We start from the raw sequence: 16,302 nt of genomic DNA on the forward strand, positions 1-16,302 counted from the left end.
AAACCACAGGCAGTAAAAGATGGAATGAACTTGTGTTTCATACTTCACCTGCTGAATCAACAGAACTTCTAGTTGAAAGAAACATATTCTGCGCATTTGGTGTGATAGAAATATTCATATACCCTCTTGTAATTTCTGGAATTTGCACGAACAAACAGACAGAGGCTGGGGCCAGCTGTGTGAGGTATGTTTAAATCACCTCACTCACGCTCTTTCTCCCCGCCTTCAGCTGCCAGAAATAAACGACGGCCTGTCAGTCATTTTCCTCAAAGACTGACTCAGTGAAGCAACAGGTCTTAGGTTTCATACTCTCTACATTTTCTCCAGATGTAGAATTTAGTCCAGAGGTTGTAACCCCTCATTCCTCCGATTTAATGTGGAGGTATAGCTTCTCTCTTCTCAGGCCTACTGTTTGGCTTGGACCTCTTGCAGGGAAGCCCCTCTGCTGCCTCTCCCTTTGATTTGAGTCAAAGACTGGGCAGTCTGCCGGAAGACAATTGCTGAAGAGAGGAAATGAGAAAGCCCAAAGCAGACAGTGGAGGTCTACATGGGACAGAGGGGAAGAAAAAGAGCGAGTTAGCCCTTAAAGGCCTGCAGTGATTAAAAATAGAAGAAAGTGGGCCTCAAACGAGGGGCTGGATTTGTGCAGGTCTCTGATGTTGGGCCAAAGCAGTGTGTATGCATCCATGTGCATATATCAGTTAACATGCATGATAAAGCGGGATGTGGGAACCCTGAAAGTCTTACATTACTTCTTGTAACAAACTCATTCAGTGTTTCTGTGCAGACTGGCATGCTTTTGTACTTCCATATTGTGTCTGTGGGTGTGTGTGGGTTTGTGATAAAGCCTGAGTGTGTTTCAGAGAGAGCAGAAAATGCTGAAAAGCCTCGAGGGGGATTTCCCCTGAAAAAAGAAAGCTTTTCTCCTCCCCCTCTCAGACACTCTCTCCCTCCCTCCCTCCCTCCCTCCCATACTCTCTCTCTCTCCTAAACACTTCCAAGCTGCCGGAGACACAAAAAGAGAAGTGAAAGAAGAGCTTGAGGATCAACAGGCAGTCTGACTATTTTGTTGCTTTCTGCGCTGCACACTGAAACTTGTGGAAAGTCTACCAAGAATGGGAGTGTCTGCACTTACTTTGCAATCACAACAACTGACTGTCATGTGGATATACTTCAGTTGACTCTTGTTGTTGATGCACTAAACATGGCAAGTCTCTCAGTACGGAGCCTGGGGAGGCTGTCTGGAGAGGATAATCAGGAGCAAAAATGAAACGTTTTGAGTGATTGAGGAGAAACTCCAGCAAAGATGGTAAAGTAAAGTCAAACTTTTTCACCTGTGTTGTCTTTGTCAGTTGTTACTTTTCGGTTTCAGAGATCTAGTGCTCCACTGACCCAGTAACAGAGAGTTGAGCCTCAGACTTGAGGTTTGGAGAAGGTATTTTGTTTTGTCCCAGTAGTTTCGCCAGGCATGTGTGACTAAAGTTTCACAAGCCTGATTGCTATGAAATGAAAAGTATTCCAGTCTTTTCAGCTACATTTTTCCTCTGCAAGATCCTTTGTTGTACACTTTATTTTTGTGACATACAAATGCAGATCATAGCTAACGTTACTGCACTCCTCAAAGCTTTGTGTTATCCTGAGCACAGTTGGAGGATTGTTTCATATGAAGAGCCTGCAGGATCTTGAGCTTTAAGTGTTTGCACTGACAAAGAGGGAGACAGTGAAAGGCATGTTCGCTTTTGTTTTGCATCTTTTTAAGTTTTTCATTCTGCCTTTACTGATGCAGATTGCACAAATACTTTTGAGTGCACACACAGTTTTGATGTCAGTTATTTGACAATTTTGCAAGTGTGCATAAAGGAATTCTGCACTTCAGCGTTTGGCTCTTAAAAAGGCTTTCACTATAGAGCTTGTTAGTATGAGAGACGACCAGGCTAATCCTGCTTGTGACAGAAACTTATTTATTGTATTTCTTGAGCTATATGTCGGGCTAAACTTTCACAGCTGTTAAATGTAAGGTTGTCTTTCTTTAAATACTTACTTATTCCTCTATTTTTAAATGAATACAGATAAGAGTGATATGAAAGTACACAAGAAACATCTACTCAGAAACTTGTGATAAAAAAAATTGTTTTTACATTTTGCCACTCATTTCTAGACTTTAAAGGATGTATACAGTCTCCAGAGGGTATTCTATATTTTGTTTGCAGTGTGCATCCCTGGTCTTTATATGGAGAGCAGCTAGACCCTTAACATCTTCCCAGGCATGTACGAATAATTTACAGACAGCAGGAAGGATGTTTAAAGAAGTCCAGACATGGCCACCACTGTACTTTGTCCCCCCCCTCGCAGCATTTGTTTGACCAGCTTTACAGCCCCAGATGTTTGTTTAACTTATTACAAGACTGATGTTGTTTTCCCTGACCACCCTCCAACTTCCAGTCAGGAGCCTGCAGAGTCTGAATTATTAGATTACTGCTCCGTGTGGGACCATGTGTGTCGATCTTGAGTAAACACCCCAGATTATACAAACCCCAGAGCCTTTAGTTGCCGGTGTTCAAAGTGTTTGCATTTAGTTACTGTGTGACAAGTACAACACAAAGTCATTCATTCACATGCAAGGTCAAGAGCTTTCCTCTTAAGGCCTCACAGGAGCAGCTGCTTTTATTTGCTGTACAGTAAACATGGCAAGCAGACGCAGTGCTTGTATATTTTATAGTGTTTGTGTCTGTTGCAGTATTCAAAGTTTATTCAAAGGCGATGTAAATCATCAGAGTGTGCACAAGAGTTATGGTTGGGTTTTGGATGTGGTCTTCTGTTTTCCTCCCCTGTGATTCATCAGAAACTGTAAAAACAGTAATTACCAGGTTTGTTCAAGAAGAACGGACAGACAATGGTAAAGTTAGCTTTTATGAGGCAAAACAAGCATTTGGAGCATTTTTTTAATTCATCTACAGAAGGAGTTATTGGTTTTGGAGCTACATGTGGGAAGAACAACAACACATTTCAACTATAAGGATACAGTTAAAAACATTAGCATTTTTTGTTGCTCTGTTTGGCCTGCCTGACCATCTTTTTATCTTTTTGTCTACTCTTAATGACTCAGTGGTAGATATATTTGGTTTATTAGCCACTAAGTGCACTCCTGGAATTCACCAGCTAGTAGCACACTGTGTTAGCTTCAGAGTATGTAGCATGCCATGGCCTTTTCTTCAGCCACATAGAGTAAAATAATGCTCAATGAAAGCTGTGAGTAGGGATGGGTAATCCAGGTACCAATTTTCAGTACTTTTTAAGTGTTAATATGGTACAAATATCAATTTGTTTTAAAAATAAAATAAATATTTTTTTACATTTAACGTTTTTATTCCTCAATATGTAACCTTGCAATGCTGTGTTAATGTCCAGCTTGGAAAATCACCTACACTTCCACTTCCTCACAGTCACAAAGATGCATTTAGGTACCTAAACATGGTACATTTTGATTTTACATGAATCGGTACCGGGTAGTTTTAACAGAATTCGGTTGGTACCTTTAAAAGTACCTAATTTGGTACCCATCCCAAGCTGTGAGTTAAAAGACCGAAAAGCAAAGAAGATTAAAAAAAAACTGATAAAGAGCTCAAAAAGGAACCTTTTATTCAAGGAAGGGGTTTGCAGACCAAGGACCCCCTTACTGGTAGAGATATGAAGCACAAACCCCTGTACCACTTAAGTGTGTATATATGTATATATATTTATTGGATTTGTCTCATATCTTAACCGTCTTATTACTATTCAAAACATACCTTGTTGCTGTGCACTCAATACTAAGCTATCCAGATATTCAGGTTTATATATTTTATATTTTCATTCAAAATATTTGCAAGGTACAGTGAGTGAGGTGACTTTGCCACGGCCATTTAAAACATACAAATTGAACCAGTGTGGAGTTTGCGGGAGCTGCTATGTTGCTTCTGACATACCAATAACATTTTCGGTCTGCATTCATTAATGTGTGTTCAAAGACATTGGCATGAATACAAATATTTGGGAACAAATATTTGAAAATGTAAAAACCAAGCGGCAACCTCCGGTCTAAGAATATGAGACAATGTGGAAGTGCTAAAATCTGCTGTTTCTGGAGCGTTCGCTTGAGGCTGGCTCCGGAAGTAGCGGAAGTCACATACACACCAAGCCCAAAAAAAAGCCATTTTCGAAGCAGAAATTAACCTAATTACAGCCTGGTTCAAAAAACGTCTCCTGTCTGAGTCGCTAATTTTACTACCGGCACCCACTGTACGGGGGTGAATATTTTTCTTATGCAGCCGTTCAGAGGATATTAAGATTGCGAGCTCCCCCAATAAGAGGCACAGCTGAGGGTCACGTGACAGCCGGCGCTGTAGGCGAAGCCCTTGCCACTACCAATATGGCCGCTATAGCCTATGTGCTTCATTTTCTGTTTCAGAAACAGACGGGTGACGTCGGCGAGACTACGTCCATGTTTTATAACAGTCTATGGTAAAAACTTGCCTGATTACCAAAAATGTCAAGGACCCCCTGCTGTACCGCTACAGACCCCTAGGGGCCATGAACCCCCTGTTGAAGACCTCTGATTTAAGGCATAATTTTAAGTGAATGAGGTGTAATGCAAATCAGAAAATTATAAGATGAGCATCACACTTTCAATTACTTCTTTTATTTTCTGGTGGACTGACTGACAGCTTCGCACAGAAGTGTTAACCTGCTCTGTATCATCAGTCACTGCAGTGCTTTCACAGTGCATTCTTAACTACTCAAACTGTGAAAGTTAATTTGCATGCTTAGTTTTTAATCTATTACCAGCAGGAAACTCTGCTGACACGCTATGTGAGAACGTCTAGATTTCAACTGACTGACTGATGTTCAGGTCCTGACCTGGCTTCAAAGGGTCACATCTGTGTCTCTCTTCCTCTAACAGCCATGGGACAGTCATTGGCAGCTTCTTCCTTTGCCTGCAGCAAGTCAACACATTTTTTACAATGCTAGCACCTGTGTTCTTTTTTGGGCGAAAATTAATACATCCTGCCCAAGCTTGTTGCTGTAACACTGCCAATTTTCTACATGAGCAGACTGAGAAAATGTATGCACTAATCTAAAGTGATTTATAAAGAAAATACATGTAATCGCAGACATCTGCCTTGCAGAGCTTTATTAAGTAAATTGCACTTTTTTCCTCAGTCAGCAAGTCAAAGTTGTCAAAACTGTCGTAAAGCTGTGAGGCATATTTTCAGTGTGTTTATTATCTCTGTTTCATAAAAGTGGGTCAAATTCAACCGGCTGTGCAGTGTATTTTCAAAACAGAGCCACTGCCAAGTGTTGGAGGGGAAACGTCTGTGCAGCTATAGGCAGTCTGCGACTCTTGTTACAGTGAGCATTGTTTCCAGAAACATAGCTACTGTAATACTGTTGTTTCCTCCCCAGACTGTGTCTAAAAAACACTGGTCTCTAGATGTAAGATAAGTCTCAACATGTTTGAATTCAGACTTGCTGAACGACTTTAATCAAACAAGTTTGGCAGTGCATGATGTGACATTTATGTCACTTGTAGTTCTCTTTTTTTCTATTGTGAAGCTTAGTCTGTTTTGCATTTTCCTCATGTGGAAGATGTCCTGGATGAACTTTAAAAATTGTTGCAGTAAGAAGAGCAGCACATGGCAGTGTTTGGTACACACCTTATTAAAGTATTCACATTCAACCCAACTTTAAATCCCTTGTGCTGGGGCTTAATAGATTACACCTTTAGGTGTGTTAGTAATCGTTATATTTTTCTTTTTTTTTCTTGCTTCAGCTGGACTTCTAAGACTGGTTTGATCTTGTTAAAAAAAAAAAACTCAAGCCATTTAAGACTTCTTCCTGGTATAACCCATGTCAGTCATGTGAAATGAGAGCAGCTTCTGAATCAAGTCTTAGGTCCGAGGCAAATATCAGGTTATGATATTACTGTGTGTCAAAGCCAAATCCATGACCTCAACAAACCCTGCTGCTATTTCTCTAATCCTTATCATCCCATTAAGGGTTTGGAAACCTCTCTTATTTTACCCGTGCACCTGTCTGATCTTGGAGTTCTGTTTACAAAATATGCTTACCTGGCAAGACAGGAAGGGAGCTAATCCGTGCTTTATTGAATACATCCACTGTTTGAACAGCCATAGCACTCAGGCGTCGTTCCAGAGAACTGGTTTAAACTCTAACTTTTTATTACAAGTCGTCTTTGCTGTTGTGAGTCAGGGTTTCCGTTATCAACAGCGGAGATTTGTATCCTGTTCAGACACACTCAGTCGATTGTTCTCTAAAGTCAGGTGTCGAATCTCATATTTTACCTTCATTGTTCATTAATGAAACTTTGAGCCACTTGTGAAATCACATCACAGCTCTCCCTGAGTCAGAGCTGTGAAGTTTTGGTGGCTAGTTTCAAGTTCTTGTGTCTCAGGGACAGGGTTTCCGCTATAAAAAAATAGCACCGGACAACGTGACCGGCAGGTTTTCAATTTACCGGACAAGCGTTTGACTTCCCGGTCAAATATTAGGCCTGTCTGAATTTATTGAGCTTAAATGCTGCAAAGTATACCCCGCAGCTTCCGCGAGAGGGGGGGGTAGCTATACTTTTAAGCATAAGCATAGGCTGTATCAAATAAAATGAGTGCCATCAACTGACTCAATTGGTTAACTAAAATTAATATTGCACAGCAGAAGCTTCCATTCGGTCCGAAACGACGGACTTTTCCTTTTCTTCTCGGCAGGAGGCAAGACATCATCTGCTGCAGCCTCTGGGATTTCAGCCTCACCACCATCTTTCTCCTCTGAACTGTTTTGTTTAGTAAAAAAGTCTTTAAGTTTCGCCTGTTTCGACATGTGTCTCCCGTTGTATTGTTGTTGTTCTGCGCGCTTTGTTGGAGTAAATGAAACCCGTGCTACAAGTTTAGTACCCCCTGAAAAAAAATAAAAAAAAGTTTTGTTCCACATAGACCAGGCCTATCCATAAAAGATAAGAGGGAATATTTTTCACCGGACATTTTGACCGGTGGAGTTGAAATATGTTGGACTTCGGCAGATTTTACCAGTCAAAGTCCGGTAATTACCGGATAACGGAAACCCAGCTCAGGGATAAATGTATATATATGACTAACCCCAAAACTTTATGTGTACCTTTTTAAAATGAAATCATTTGTTGGTGAAACTGGAAATCAAGTTATCCAGAGCCATTACAGTGTAAATAAACTTCGATTTAACTGAGAACTTTATTCAGACTCTGCTCCAAAGCTTGAAACTGAATTACATTCAGATCCTTTAAACTATACAGTGGCTGACTGACTGAATTAATTAATGAATGACTAAATGAATGAGTGAATGAATTAATGTGGGAACCCTTTTAGATTAAAGCTTAACAAGAACACACCTTGTTTACTCCTGGCAGTAGCGACTCTTTGAATGATGCAGTGGTTTGGTCTTGTTGTTTTTTTTCATTGGTTTAATGGACTGAAGATGGCTTAACTGAATGACGAGCCCTGCTGCTGAGTTTAACAAGAGTGGATCAAACACAAAGGAAACACTGTCTCAGTGCCAAACAGGAGACGGTGAATGATAAAGGAGGAAAAAAAGTGGAGAGATTAACTGAGATACTGCTCTGGTTTTATCCTCCATGATGACTCAATATCTTCTTACTTTCATGTTGGTTTGAAAAATGTTAAAAAACGTTAAATTAATTTAGTTTATTTATGTTTTTTTTTTAACTTTACAAAACTTCTTTTTTTTTAAATTGCTGGTATCACTGTGTCATTACTTGTCATACCCCATCAGCCCCCTGTGTCAGCTCTGAGATTGTTGATGTGTAATCTGTGAGTATTACACAGTTTTACAGGTCCATACATGCAACAATCAGGCTTTCTTTCAGGGTTTTCAGGCAGTTCTTCTCTAAATTGTCACATATGCTGGTGTTTTGGTTTTGAGCTGGAGGTGTGGAGACATGTCCATTTCTCATGAGACTTTAAAGAATGCCCTGACCTGCAGAGAGACAAATCTATCCGGCATGTCCCGTCAAGAGCTCTGTCCATCTAGTTAATCTCTTTATGATGATATCCTGGTCAGCTTTATCTGTCAAAATCTTTAGGCCTTTTGTGGCTGGTGACACAGACACACCGTGCTTTACACACACTGACAGCCTGTTTATATTCTGGACAAAATCTTGGTCCTGCTTTCTTTGGCCAAAGCTTGAGGCAAAAGAGAGGAACCTGTAATTATCTGCTAATGCTCAACACTCCAAAGTCTCCCAGGGGGCAAGACAAGACAAAGAGGGAGTCAGCCTTTATAACAAATGCCTGTTGTCCAGCCTGGCATGCCATTTCAGGTCAAACAATGATGTTTGTCACACACTGGAGATGTTTCTGGGGTTAAACCACAGGCAGAGTCCCACAGAGGGAATCCCCTTGTGTTGGATGTGTAGAGGAGGCGGCAGAGGAATGTGGTCGTCAGCTGGACGTTTCTGTGTGCAAAGACAAAGAGTGAGGATTGAAGTTTGATTGAATGCTCTGCTATAAATTCAGTTGGACACAACACCTCAAAATGAGGAAGTAACTGTCATCATGTGGAAACAGATAGTGAAAACTGATATATGCTTAGAAATAGAGTCATCAGTATGGGCTGGTGGTCATGTCTGAGTGCTCATATTAAACTGAATATGTTGTTTAGGAGGAGTTTAAAAAGGGAGCGTTTACAAACACAGACTGCACTTTAGATAAGCGTTTCAGGACAGCAGCACTAAAGGGTAACTCCAGTTTTTTGACACCTGGACCTTATTTATAGGTGTGTGCATGCTCATATACTCACTCAGACAAACATCTTGCAGCTCGGAGTCTTTCAGAAGTTATTTAAGCCACGTTTCCACCAAGCAGTCCAGGTCGGTTCGTCTCGGTACGGTGCGCTTTTAGCGGCGTTTCCACTGACTCATCCCGGGACGGATCCCTAAAAACCGAGACGAGCCGTCCCACTTATTTGGGACCCTTTTGTATGGGTGCCAGACTGAACCGATCCACTCTCGGGAGGTGGAGCAACACACTGCAGACCGTTGATTGGTCAAAAGAATCGTCACTTACCCCGACAGCGGCTGCATTTCTCCTGGCGGCACACAGACTTCTCTGAAACGAAGCTTGATTGCACTTTGTAACATAGAGCTACATGAAAATCACAGAGAGGACAAAATGCTGGATGTCTTCCATCCGTGCTCTTTGTTTAATGTGTCGCGTTTTCTTCTTTGTTGGATTTAATAGCGGGGTAAGCTGCTACGGCGTTGCGCTATTGTTTACCTGCTGTGGCTTCCGGCATCCAGCTTACACGCCGCCCACCACGAGAGGGCACAGTTTGCGGTGGAAACGCAAACGAGATGAGACAAAACTGTACCAAACCGTCCCAAACCGTACTAAACGAACCTGTACTGCTTGGTGGAAACGCAGCTTTAGATCCAACCGATTTTAGCCGCACTTAGCGGGGGCCACGGCAAGGGAGCTTCAGCGCGGGACATAATCTCTGCAAAATCGCTCATTTCGGCTATATTTTTTCATCCATCGCCAGTGCTATCATAAAGTCAGCTCGTCTACCGTCTTCAGACTACGACTTCAAGTTTGACGGTTGTCCTTACCGGTTTGAGCCTGAGTACACGGACGAGAAGCTCCATGAAAGAAGGATGCAGAGGGAGAGAGACGAAGAGCTGGCTCGAGAACAACAAACAGGAGCACGTCCACGACTCAATGCGAACTGGTGGTGCGCTTGTGGACAGTGTTCACCTATGGCAACAGAAGAGGAGCTGACTTTATGATAACACTGGCGATGGATGCAAGAATAAAGCCGAAATGAGCGATTTCACAGAGATTATGTCCCGCACTGAGGCTCCCTTGCCGTGGCCCCCGCTAAGTGCGGCTAAAATCAGCTGGATCTAAATAACTTCTGAAGGACTCCGAGCTGCACGATGTTTGTCTGAGTGAGTATATGAGCATGCACAAACCTATAAATAATAATAATAATAATACTACATTTTATTTATAGAGCGCTTTTCAAGTTCTCAAAGACGCTTTACAAGGTAAAAGCAGTATAAAAAACAAGTTTAAAAACAGATACAAAAAAATGAGATAACAGAAAAAGAAAAATAAGGTCCAGGTGTCAAAAAACCGGAGTTGCCCTTAAGGATATCTTAGACTGCTGGGATGCTGACAAAAAAAAGACATGTCCATACACATAAAAATGTTAATGATGTCAACAGGTTGAATAAAACATGGACGCAGTCACAGTGACATCTCCCACTGGCTTCTTAGGGGTTTAATGAAGCACACCAGTGGTAGTAGCCTTATTGGAAATGCTAACACCAACCAGCTCACCACTGATCTAGAAGGTGGCAAAGAGGTGAAGTTGAAGCCAAAGCTTTGCCACCTGGCAAACATTTATAATGTGCACACCAGACAATGAAATCATCGCTACTCTTAACTATGCTTGCTAGCCTTCATGTAACAAATGGAATATCCCCTCCTTATAATTGACTCAAAGGAAGAAATGAGTCAGAGAGACCCGAATCATTTCTTGTACCATGCTTGTTGAATTGCTTTAAAATTGACATTTTGATAGAGACTCTAATAGAGGTTCATTGGCTTTTGCTGGAATTTAAGGAACTGCAGTGTCTTGTCCTCCCTATTTTTAATGTCGTTGTACAGAAAGTTCAAATTTTTGTATTATACTCAATTAAAGTTGGTATGCAGTGCGGAAATGGAGAATCATTTAAACAGCTTTACTTTATATAGCTAAGCTGAGTCTCCACCCTGGAATCTTTCCCAAGAGAGTGGAGATTTTTTTTTTTTTGTGTGTGTGTGTGTGTGTGTACTGAGTGTGTTTCAGTGCTGGAAACAGGGTCAAATTAAAGTGTATACAAGCAGATAGTTGCTGTGTATTTTGCGTTTGCATGCCTGTAACCATAAAATAAGTGAGTTGATGTATTAATAAATAGAACTTGCATTAAAGAGTGGCTTTTCACACGTGGGCAGATAAATTTGTGTAGTCTGAATGAATTTTTAAGACCCTTGAGAAAACTTAATTACCGTATTTTCCGCACTACAAGGCGCACCTAAAAGCCTTCAGTGCTCCTTATAATCGCATGCGCCTTATATATACCCCTACCATAGTTAGGGGGCGTCGCCGGAGTAACAGCGGTAAGCAGTAAGAACTGTAAAGAGGAATTCTGCTAAGTGCTAACATTAGGCCACAGGCTGGCCCGGGCTTCTTCTCTTGTTAATTATTAGAGCAATACAGCGCCCCCCAAAGGTCTGGCATTTGAACTGATCTCTGAAAACGGCTTTTGTGGACGGCAGAAACGGCTTCGTCTTTACAGCGCACTTTTTTTTGAAAACGGCACAGAAAATAGTCGGATAGGAAAATGTGCGGCTCCGTGTGGATGTAGCCTGACTGTTTTGTTGACATTCGCTTTAGCGCAGCTCTATCTAGTGGATGCATAACACAACCCCAGCCACTACTGTAGCTTATTCTGTGCGCCTTATAATGCGGTGCGCCCTAAATTTGAAAACAGTTTTCAAATAGGCCATTCATTGACGGTGCGCCCTATACTCCAAAGCACTTTGTAGTGCGGAAAATACGGTTTATGAAAAAAGCTGTAGTACAGTCAGTCAGGTCCTTTGACTAAAATCTTCTCTAAATGAGACTGCGTAGAAACACCCACAATAGGAGAATTTTAATTTACAAACTCTAGAAACTAAGTTTTTGTATGTTTGCTGTTTATGATTTGTAGTCATAACCTATTTTACAGAAAATTCTGAGTATTAAAGTCATAAAGTAAAATTTTCAATATTACATCTTTTATGGACTGTTTAGCATTTAGCATTCTGATACAATAACAGTTGTTTTGTTGTCGTGATGATCGTGGTTATGGGGCAGGTACTTTTCAGAACACTGTCTCTTTTCCAAGAAGACTTAATGCTGAACCTCCAACAGTTCAGCCTTGTTCAGCACGTTATCTGGCAGATTGTCAGAGGTAATGAAACCCAGAGGAGCTCACAACACCAGCAGCTACCCTCCTTACCCTCTGTTCATTTGGCTGACTGCTCTGTTTGAGCCAGGTCCAGCTGAGTTGTGCTTAGTAAAATCTCAAGAGGCTTCCACTCACATGAATATCACTGGCCAAACCTCCCACAGGGAAGGTTTAAGTCAGGGCAGAGGGAAAAGTCTCACACTTTTGAATGCCTTTGTTTTGGGAAGTTTATCTAGTTATAAAGGTTAATGTCATTTCCCAGACTATTAACATAAAGAGGTTTGGGTAAAGTTAAAGCAGTATGTTCTTTAAGTCTTTCTTCAAGGTTCATCTGCAGTTATAGATTGACTACAGGTTTTGCAAAAGCACAGCATGACTGCTCAAACATCACTAACACTATGAATTTTAGTGTTTCAAGACAGTACAGTAACTTCATAGTGTCCTTTTGTGCAAAATCTGATCTCCTGTTTATGGTTAGCTCTGAGAGTTACAGTAGAAGTCAGAGTTGAATGTCTGTAGCCAGTCTAAAACAGCTGTGATGCATTACCACACAAGAGCCAGCCTCCGAGGTATTCTGCTCTCCATTTCCTAATCTGTTGTGACAGATGTGCACAATCAGAGAAAGAAAGGAAGAATTCTTTTCCAGTGAAGACATTCAACGTCTACAAGAGATACAAAGACTCTGCATACGTGTTCAAATATTGATATTGATTAACATCCAACAGTCCATGTCACCTCCTGGTGTCTGGTGTTAGTTTTTCACTTCATTCCAGATACATTATTTGAACAAATTCATCTATATTCAAAGCACAAAACCAGATTCAAACTGGACCAAACTGGGTGATTCACTTTTAAATGGTCAGCTGTGTTGTTTTTGATTGATGAAACGCTGTTATGACCTTTGTTCCCAATCTTTCATGTCTGTCCAAGGTGCTAACACAAGCATCCGTTAGCTAAACAGTACATCAACACAGCCTCAGAGCTAACCAGTGAGAGGTCTTTGAAGCTGCTGGACTTGTGTTTTTCCAGAGTGGGTCTCTGGTCCTGGTTAGACCATCAAGCTAAATGAGGAGGGGGCTAAAAACAGCCCCATTTGTAGGGAAAGGAGGATTAACACAGCAGGCCACTGTGGAGGAGTTTTATGAATAGCACGCCTGCTGTGGTTAGCTGCGAAGACCTGTTCACATCCAAAAGAAGTTTCAACTCTTTGTCTTTCAACGCCATGTTTTTTCTCATTTCTTTTAAAGCACAGCAACAAACATTTGTCTGATCATTGGCTCACTCTATTTGTAAATCATGTTCTCTCACTTGCGTTTTTTTTTTCTCTATTTGGTTGTTAAGTGGTGTTGTTGCACTTACATATAAAATTATTTCCAGGCCTAAGATGCTAAAATTTTATGAGGTTATTATTTCAGCCTTCTCATGCCTTAAATCCGACAGGACAGGAGCAGGAAACAAGGAGAGACCCAGGCTATCTACTTGCTCAGGGCAAACTTCATGGGGTACGAGCTAGACCCTAAGGCCATTTGTGCCCTTAAGATGTTAACATGTTGCATCTTTAAACTGGCATAGTGCTCAGAACATGACTGTTTTTATCCAATCAGGACAGCAAAGTTAGCAGCATGGCTACCATCAGTATGACGGGAGATTTAATCATGCAGCTAACATTGTTACAAGCTTATCCAATGTAGGCCTCTGTACATGCACCAAACACATGATCCAGACAAAGTTTATTTGTTCATTATTAATTCTTACTCAGACGCATCTTGATAGCCACTTATGGTGTAACTGTTCATTTTCTTTTTGTCTGCTGTGCTTCTTCTTGTCTCTTTAAATAGGGTCAGACAGTGAGTCTGATCTTCTACAAATGCACAGTTTAAATGAAGCATTCCCTGGCCAGACATGAAACAAGTTGCACGGCTCACGGAGGACAGACTTAATCATCTCAAGACAAAGTTTAAAAGCTTGTGAGGAGCCTCAACCACAGATCTGCTCTTGATCCCCAAAACATGACAGCTTCAGATTTACCTCAAAGTCCACGATCAAGTGCACAGATGTTTTTTTTTCACAGATTTCTTTTTCCCTGTTTGTTTTTCAGCAGGTTTTATGTGTTACAGATGTTTCGGTCTTTGATGATACAGAGTTGTTACTTTTTATCTTTGTTCTTGTCACTAAAGCCTCTTTGAAAGGTCCAGAAAACACGGCCAAAGCCAGGAGGCCAAAAATATCTGTCCTATCTTTTCGTAGAATATGATATTTTTTTCATAAAAGGAAATCATGTAGAGCAAGTCAAGTCGTTTATGTTTTACATTTCACTTTCAGAGTATTCATTTTTCTGCCCTGCCCCTAACTATGACCTTTATTGTGCTCTGGTCACATAAAAGCCATGGCTGACTGTATCTGAAGCAGAAGTCAAATACTCAGCAGCATACTGCATAAAACACACATCAGTCATAGATTATTAAACCAAAAGAATCAAGGTAACAAAACTTTTAAAATAGGTCTTTCGATGGGAAAACTTTGAAGGCAGGAGGCGTGATTCCTTCAAATTAATATGAAGTTTGGTCCCTTTTTTAACGGTGTAATTTCTGTAACTAAAATTATTTCCTTAAAATTACAAGGGCCATTAAAAAACCATTCAATAAAGGTCTGGACTGTCTTCAGAGCTTCAAAATAGCTGTAATATCAGGGCATCAGATGAAGGGAATCAGCTTCAATGATACAGAACAAGAAGTAAAATGTATTCAGGTTTAAATAGATAATGTCTCGTTTGAACCCCATCAAGAGCTGAAGGACTTATCTTCTGTTGTTTTTATTTCATTAATATAACTAGTTTTAGTCTTTTTTTTTTTACTTTGTCCTTGTTTTTAAAGCTTGACACAGCCTTACTCATCCATACATTGCAGATTTTAGTTCCCATATAGCATTCTTGTGCTTTACTCTTTCTTGTAGCTGGTGCTTCTGCATTGTCTTACAGTAAAAATTACACACCGCACTATCTTTTCACGCCCTCACAGAATCCAGAATCTCTGGACTCGTCCATCCAGAGCGCCCTCTCGGCCCTCTTCCTGCCTTTCGATGCCACGGCGCCCATTGTGCTCAGTCAGCTGTTTCGCACCATAGAGGAACGCTACCACGGTGATGCTTTACAGTGCCTGCTGGACTTCCTCATCCCCTCCAAACACCTGCTGGAGAGCGTCCAACAGGCAGCCTGTGTGAGTACCTGTTCATGTCAGAGTATCTGCACCTGTTCACCTTTTTATGAGTGCTGCCCGTAAATAAATCTTTATAACCGTTACGCACAGGGATGGCAGCAGCTGAGTGCACAAACGTTAATGTACATAAAGTTTGACTAATTTGTGAAAGGAGGCTGTGATAAAATCCTTTTTTTGTATTTACAAAAAGTTATTGCTGGTAATGGTGAGAACTGTCAGATATTGAAAACCAGTCTGCACACTTGTCTTAAGATACCTTTGGCCCACTTCCCTCACTGCATGAGCTGAACACTATTTGGAAATCATACTTTCTCCCTGAGTCATAGCTTGTCAAGTTATGACACACAGGCTTGATGCACAGATATTTTCTATTATGTGTAAGTTATCAATGTATCTCAAGTCCATAGAGGATACATATTCATACCTTATGATTAAAGATCATCAAAACCACACCCTGCCATTATCTGCAGCAAAGCTATGATCCAGTCTTCTTCAAGTTCCAAATCAAAAAGTAAACCCACCCATTTCCCTCTCGAGACTCCTTTCTCACTTCACTGACAGGCACAGCAACACCCTCCATGCATAGAAAAGCAAAGAAAGGACTGTCGTTGGAAAGTCCTTACTTTCACAAAGAGCATTACGGTTAATCCAAAAATTGCTTCCCTCTTGTATTATTATTATTATTATTATTATTATTATTATTATTTGCAGTAGTAGTGGTATTTATTTATTTATTGTGTTTTTCCTGTTCTGGTGTTCGCTGATTTTTTTTTCATATGCCATGCTGTTGCCATCTTCTTTTTAAAGATTTTGTCCTCCTACAGTTTTGTATGTTTGATTTGGTCTAAAACTTAGTTATCAAATATTGCAGTATTTAGAAGGGAAAAACAGATTTAAAAAAAAAAAAAAGTTTTTGTACTTTTTCTTGAAGTCATCACACTAGATATTTAAGTGACAGGTGTCTGTACATTCACTGTTATATTACAGTTTTAGCAGTGACAAAGCTAATTTTTGGCACACCAGCACTTACAACTTCACTGTTTTCTG

The 16,302-nt window shown here is 40.7% G+C and overlaps 1 protein-coding gene across 1 annotated transcript in view; it reads left to right on the forward strand.

Moving 5' to 3' along the window:
- The first annotated feature begins 1,000 nt into the window (after positions 1-1,000).
- The window catches only part of quob (quattro b), a 31,820-nt gene continuing 16,518 nt past the window's right edge, over positions 1,001-16,302 (forward strand). Inside the window, exons 1-2 of the mRNA XM_074676080.1 lie at positions 1,001-1,309; positions 15,058-15,255. Coding sequence (XP_074532181.1) covers positions 1,307-1,309; positions 15,058-15,255 — 201 coding nt within the window. The 5' untranslated portion in view covers positions 1,001-1,306. The remainder of the gene's footprint in view (positions 1,310-15,057; positions 15,256-16,302) is intronic.

The sequence above is a fragment of the Halichoeres trimaculatus genome, unplaced genomic scaffold (assembly GCF_033239565.1).
Source record: "Halichoeres trimaculatus isolate MK-OKI-2021-1 unplaced genomic scaffold, fHalTri1.1 fHalTri1_scaffold_1, whole genome shotgun sequence".
In the NCBI taxonomy this organism is placed as follows: Eukaryota; Metazoa; Chordata; class Actinopteri; order Labriformes; family Labridae; genus Halichoeres; species Halichoeres trimaculatus.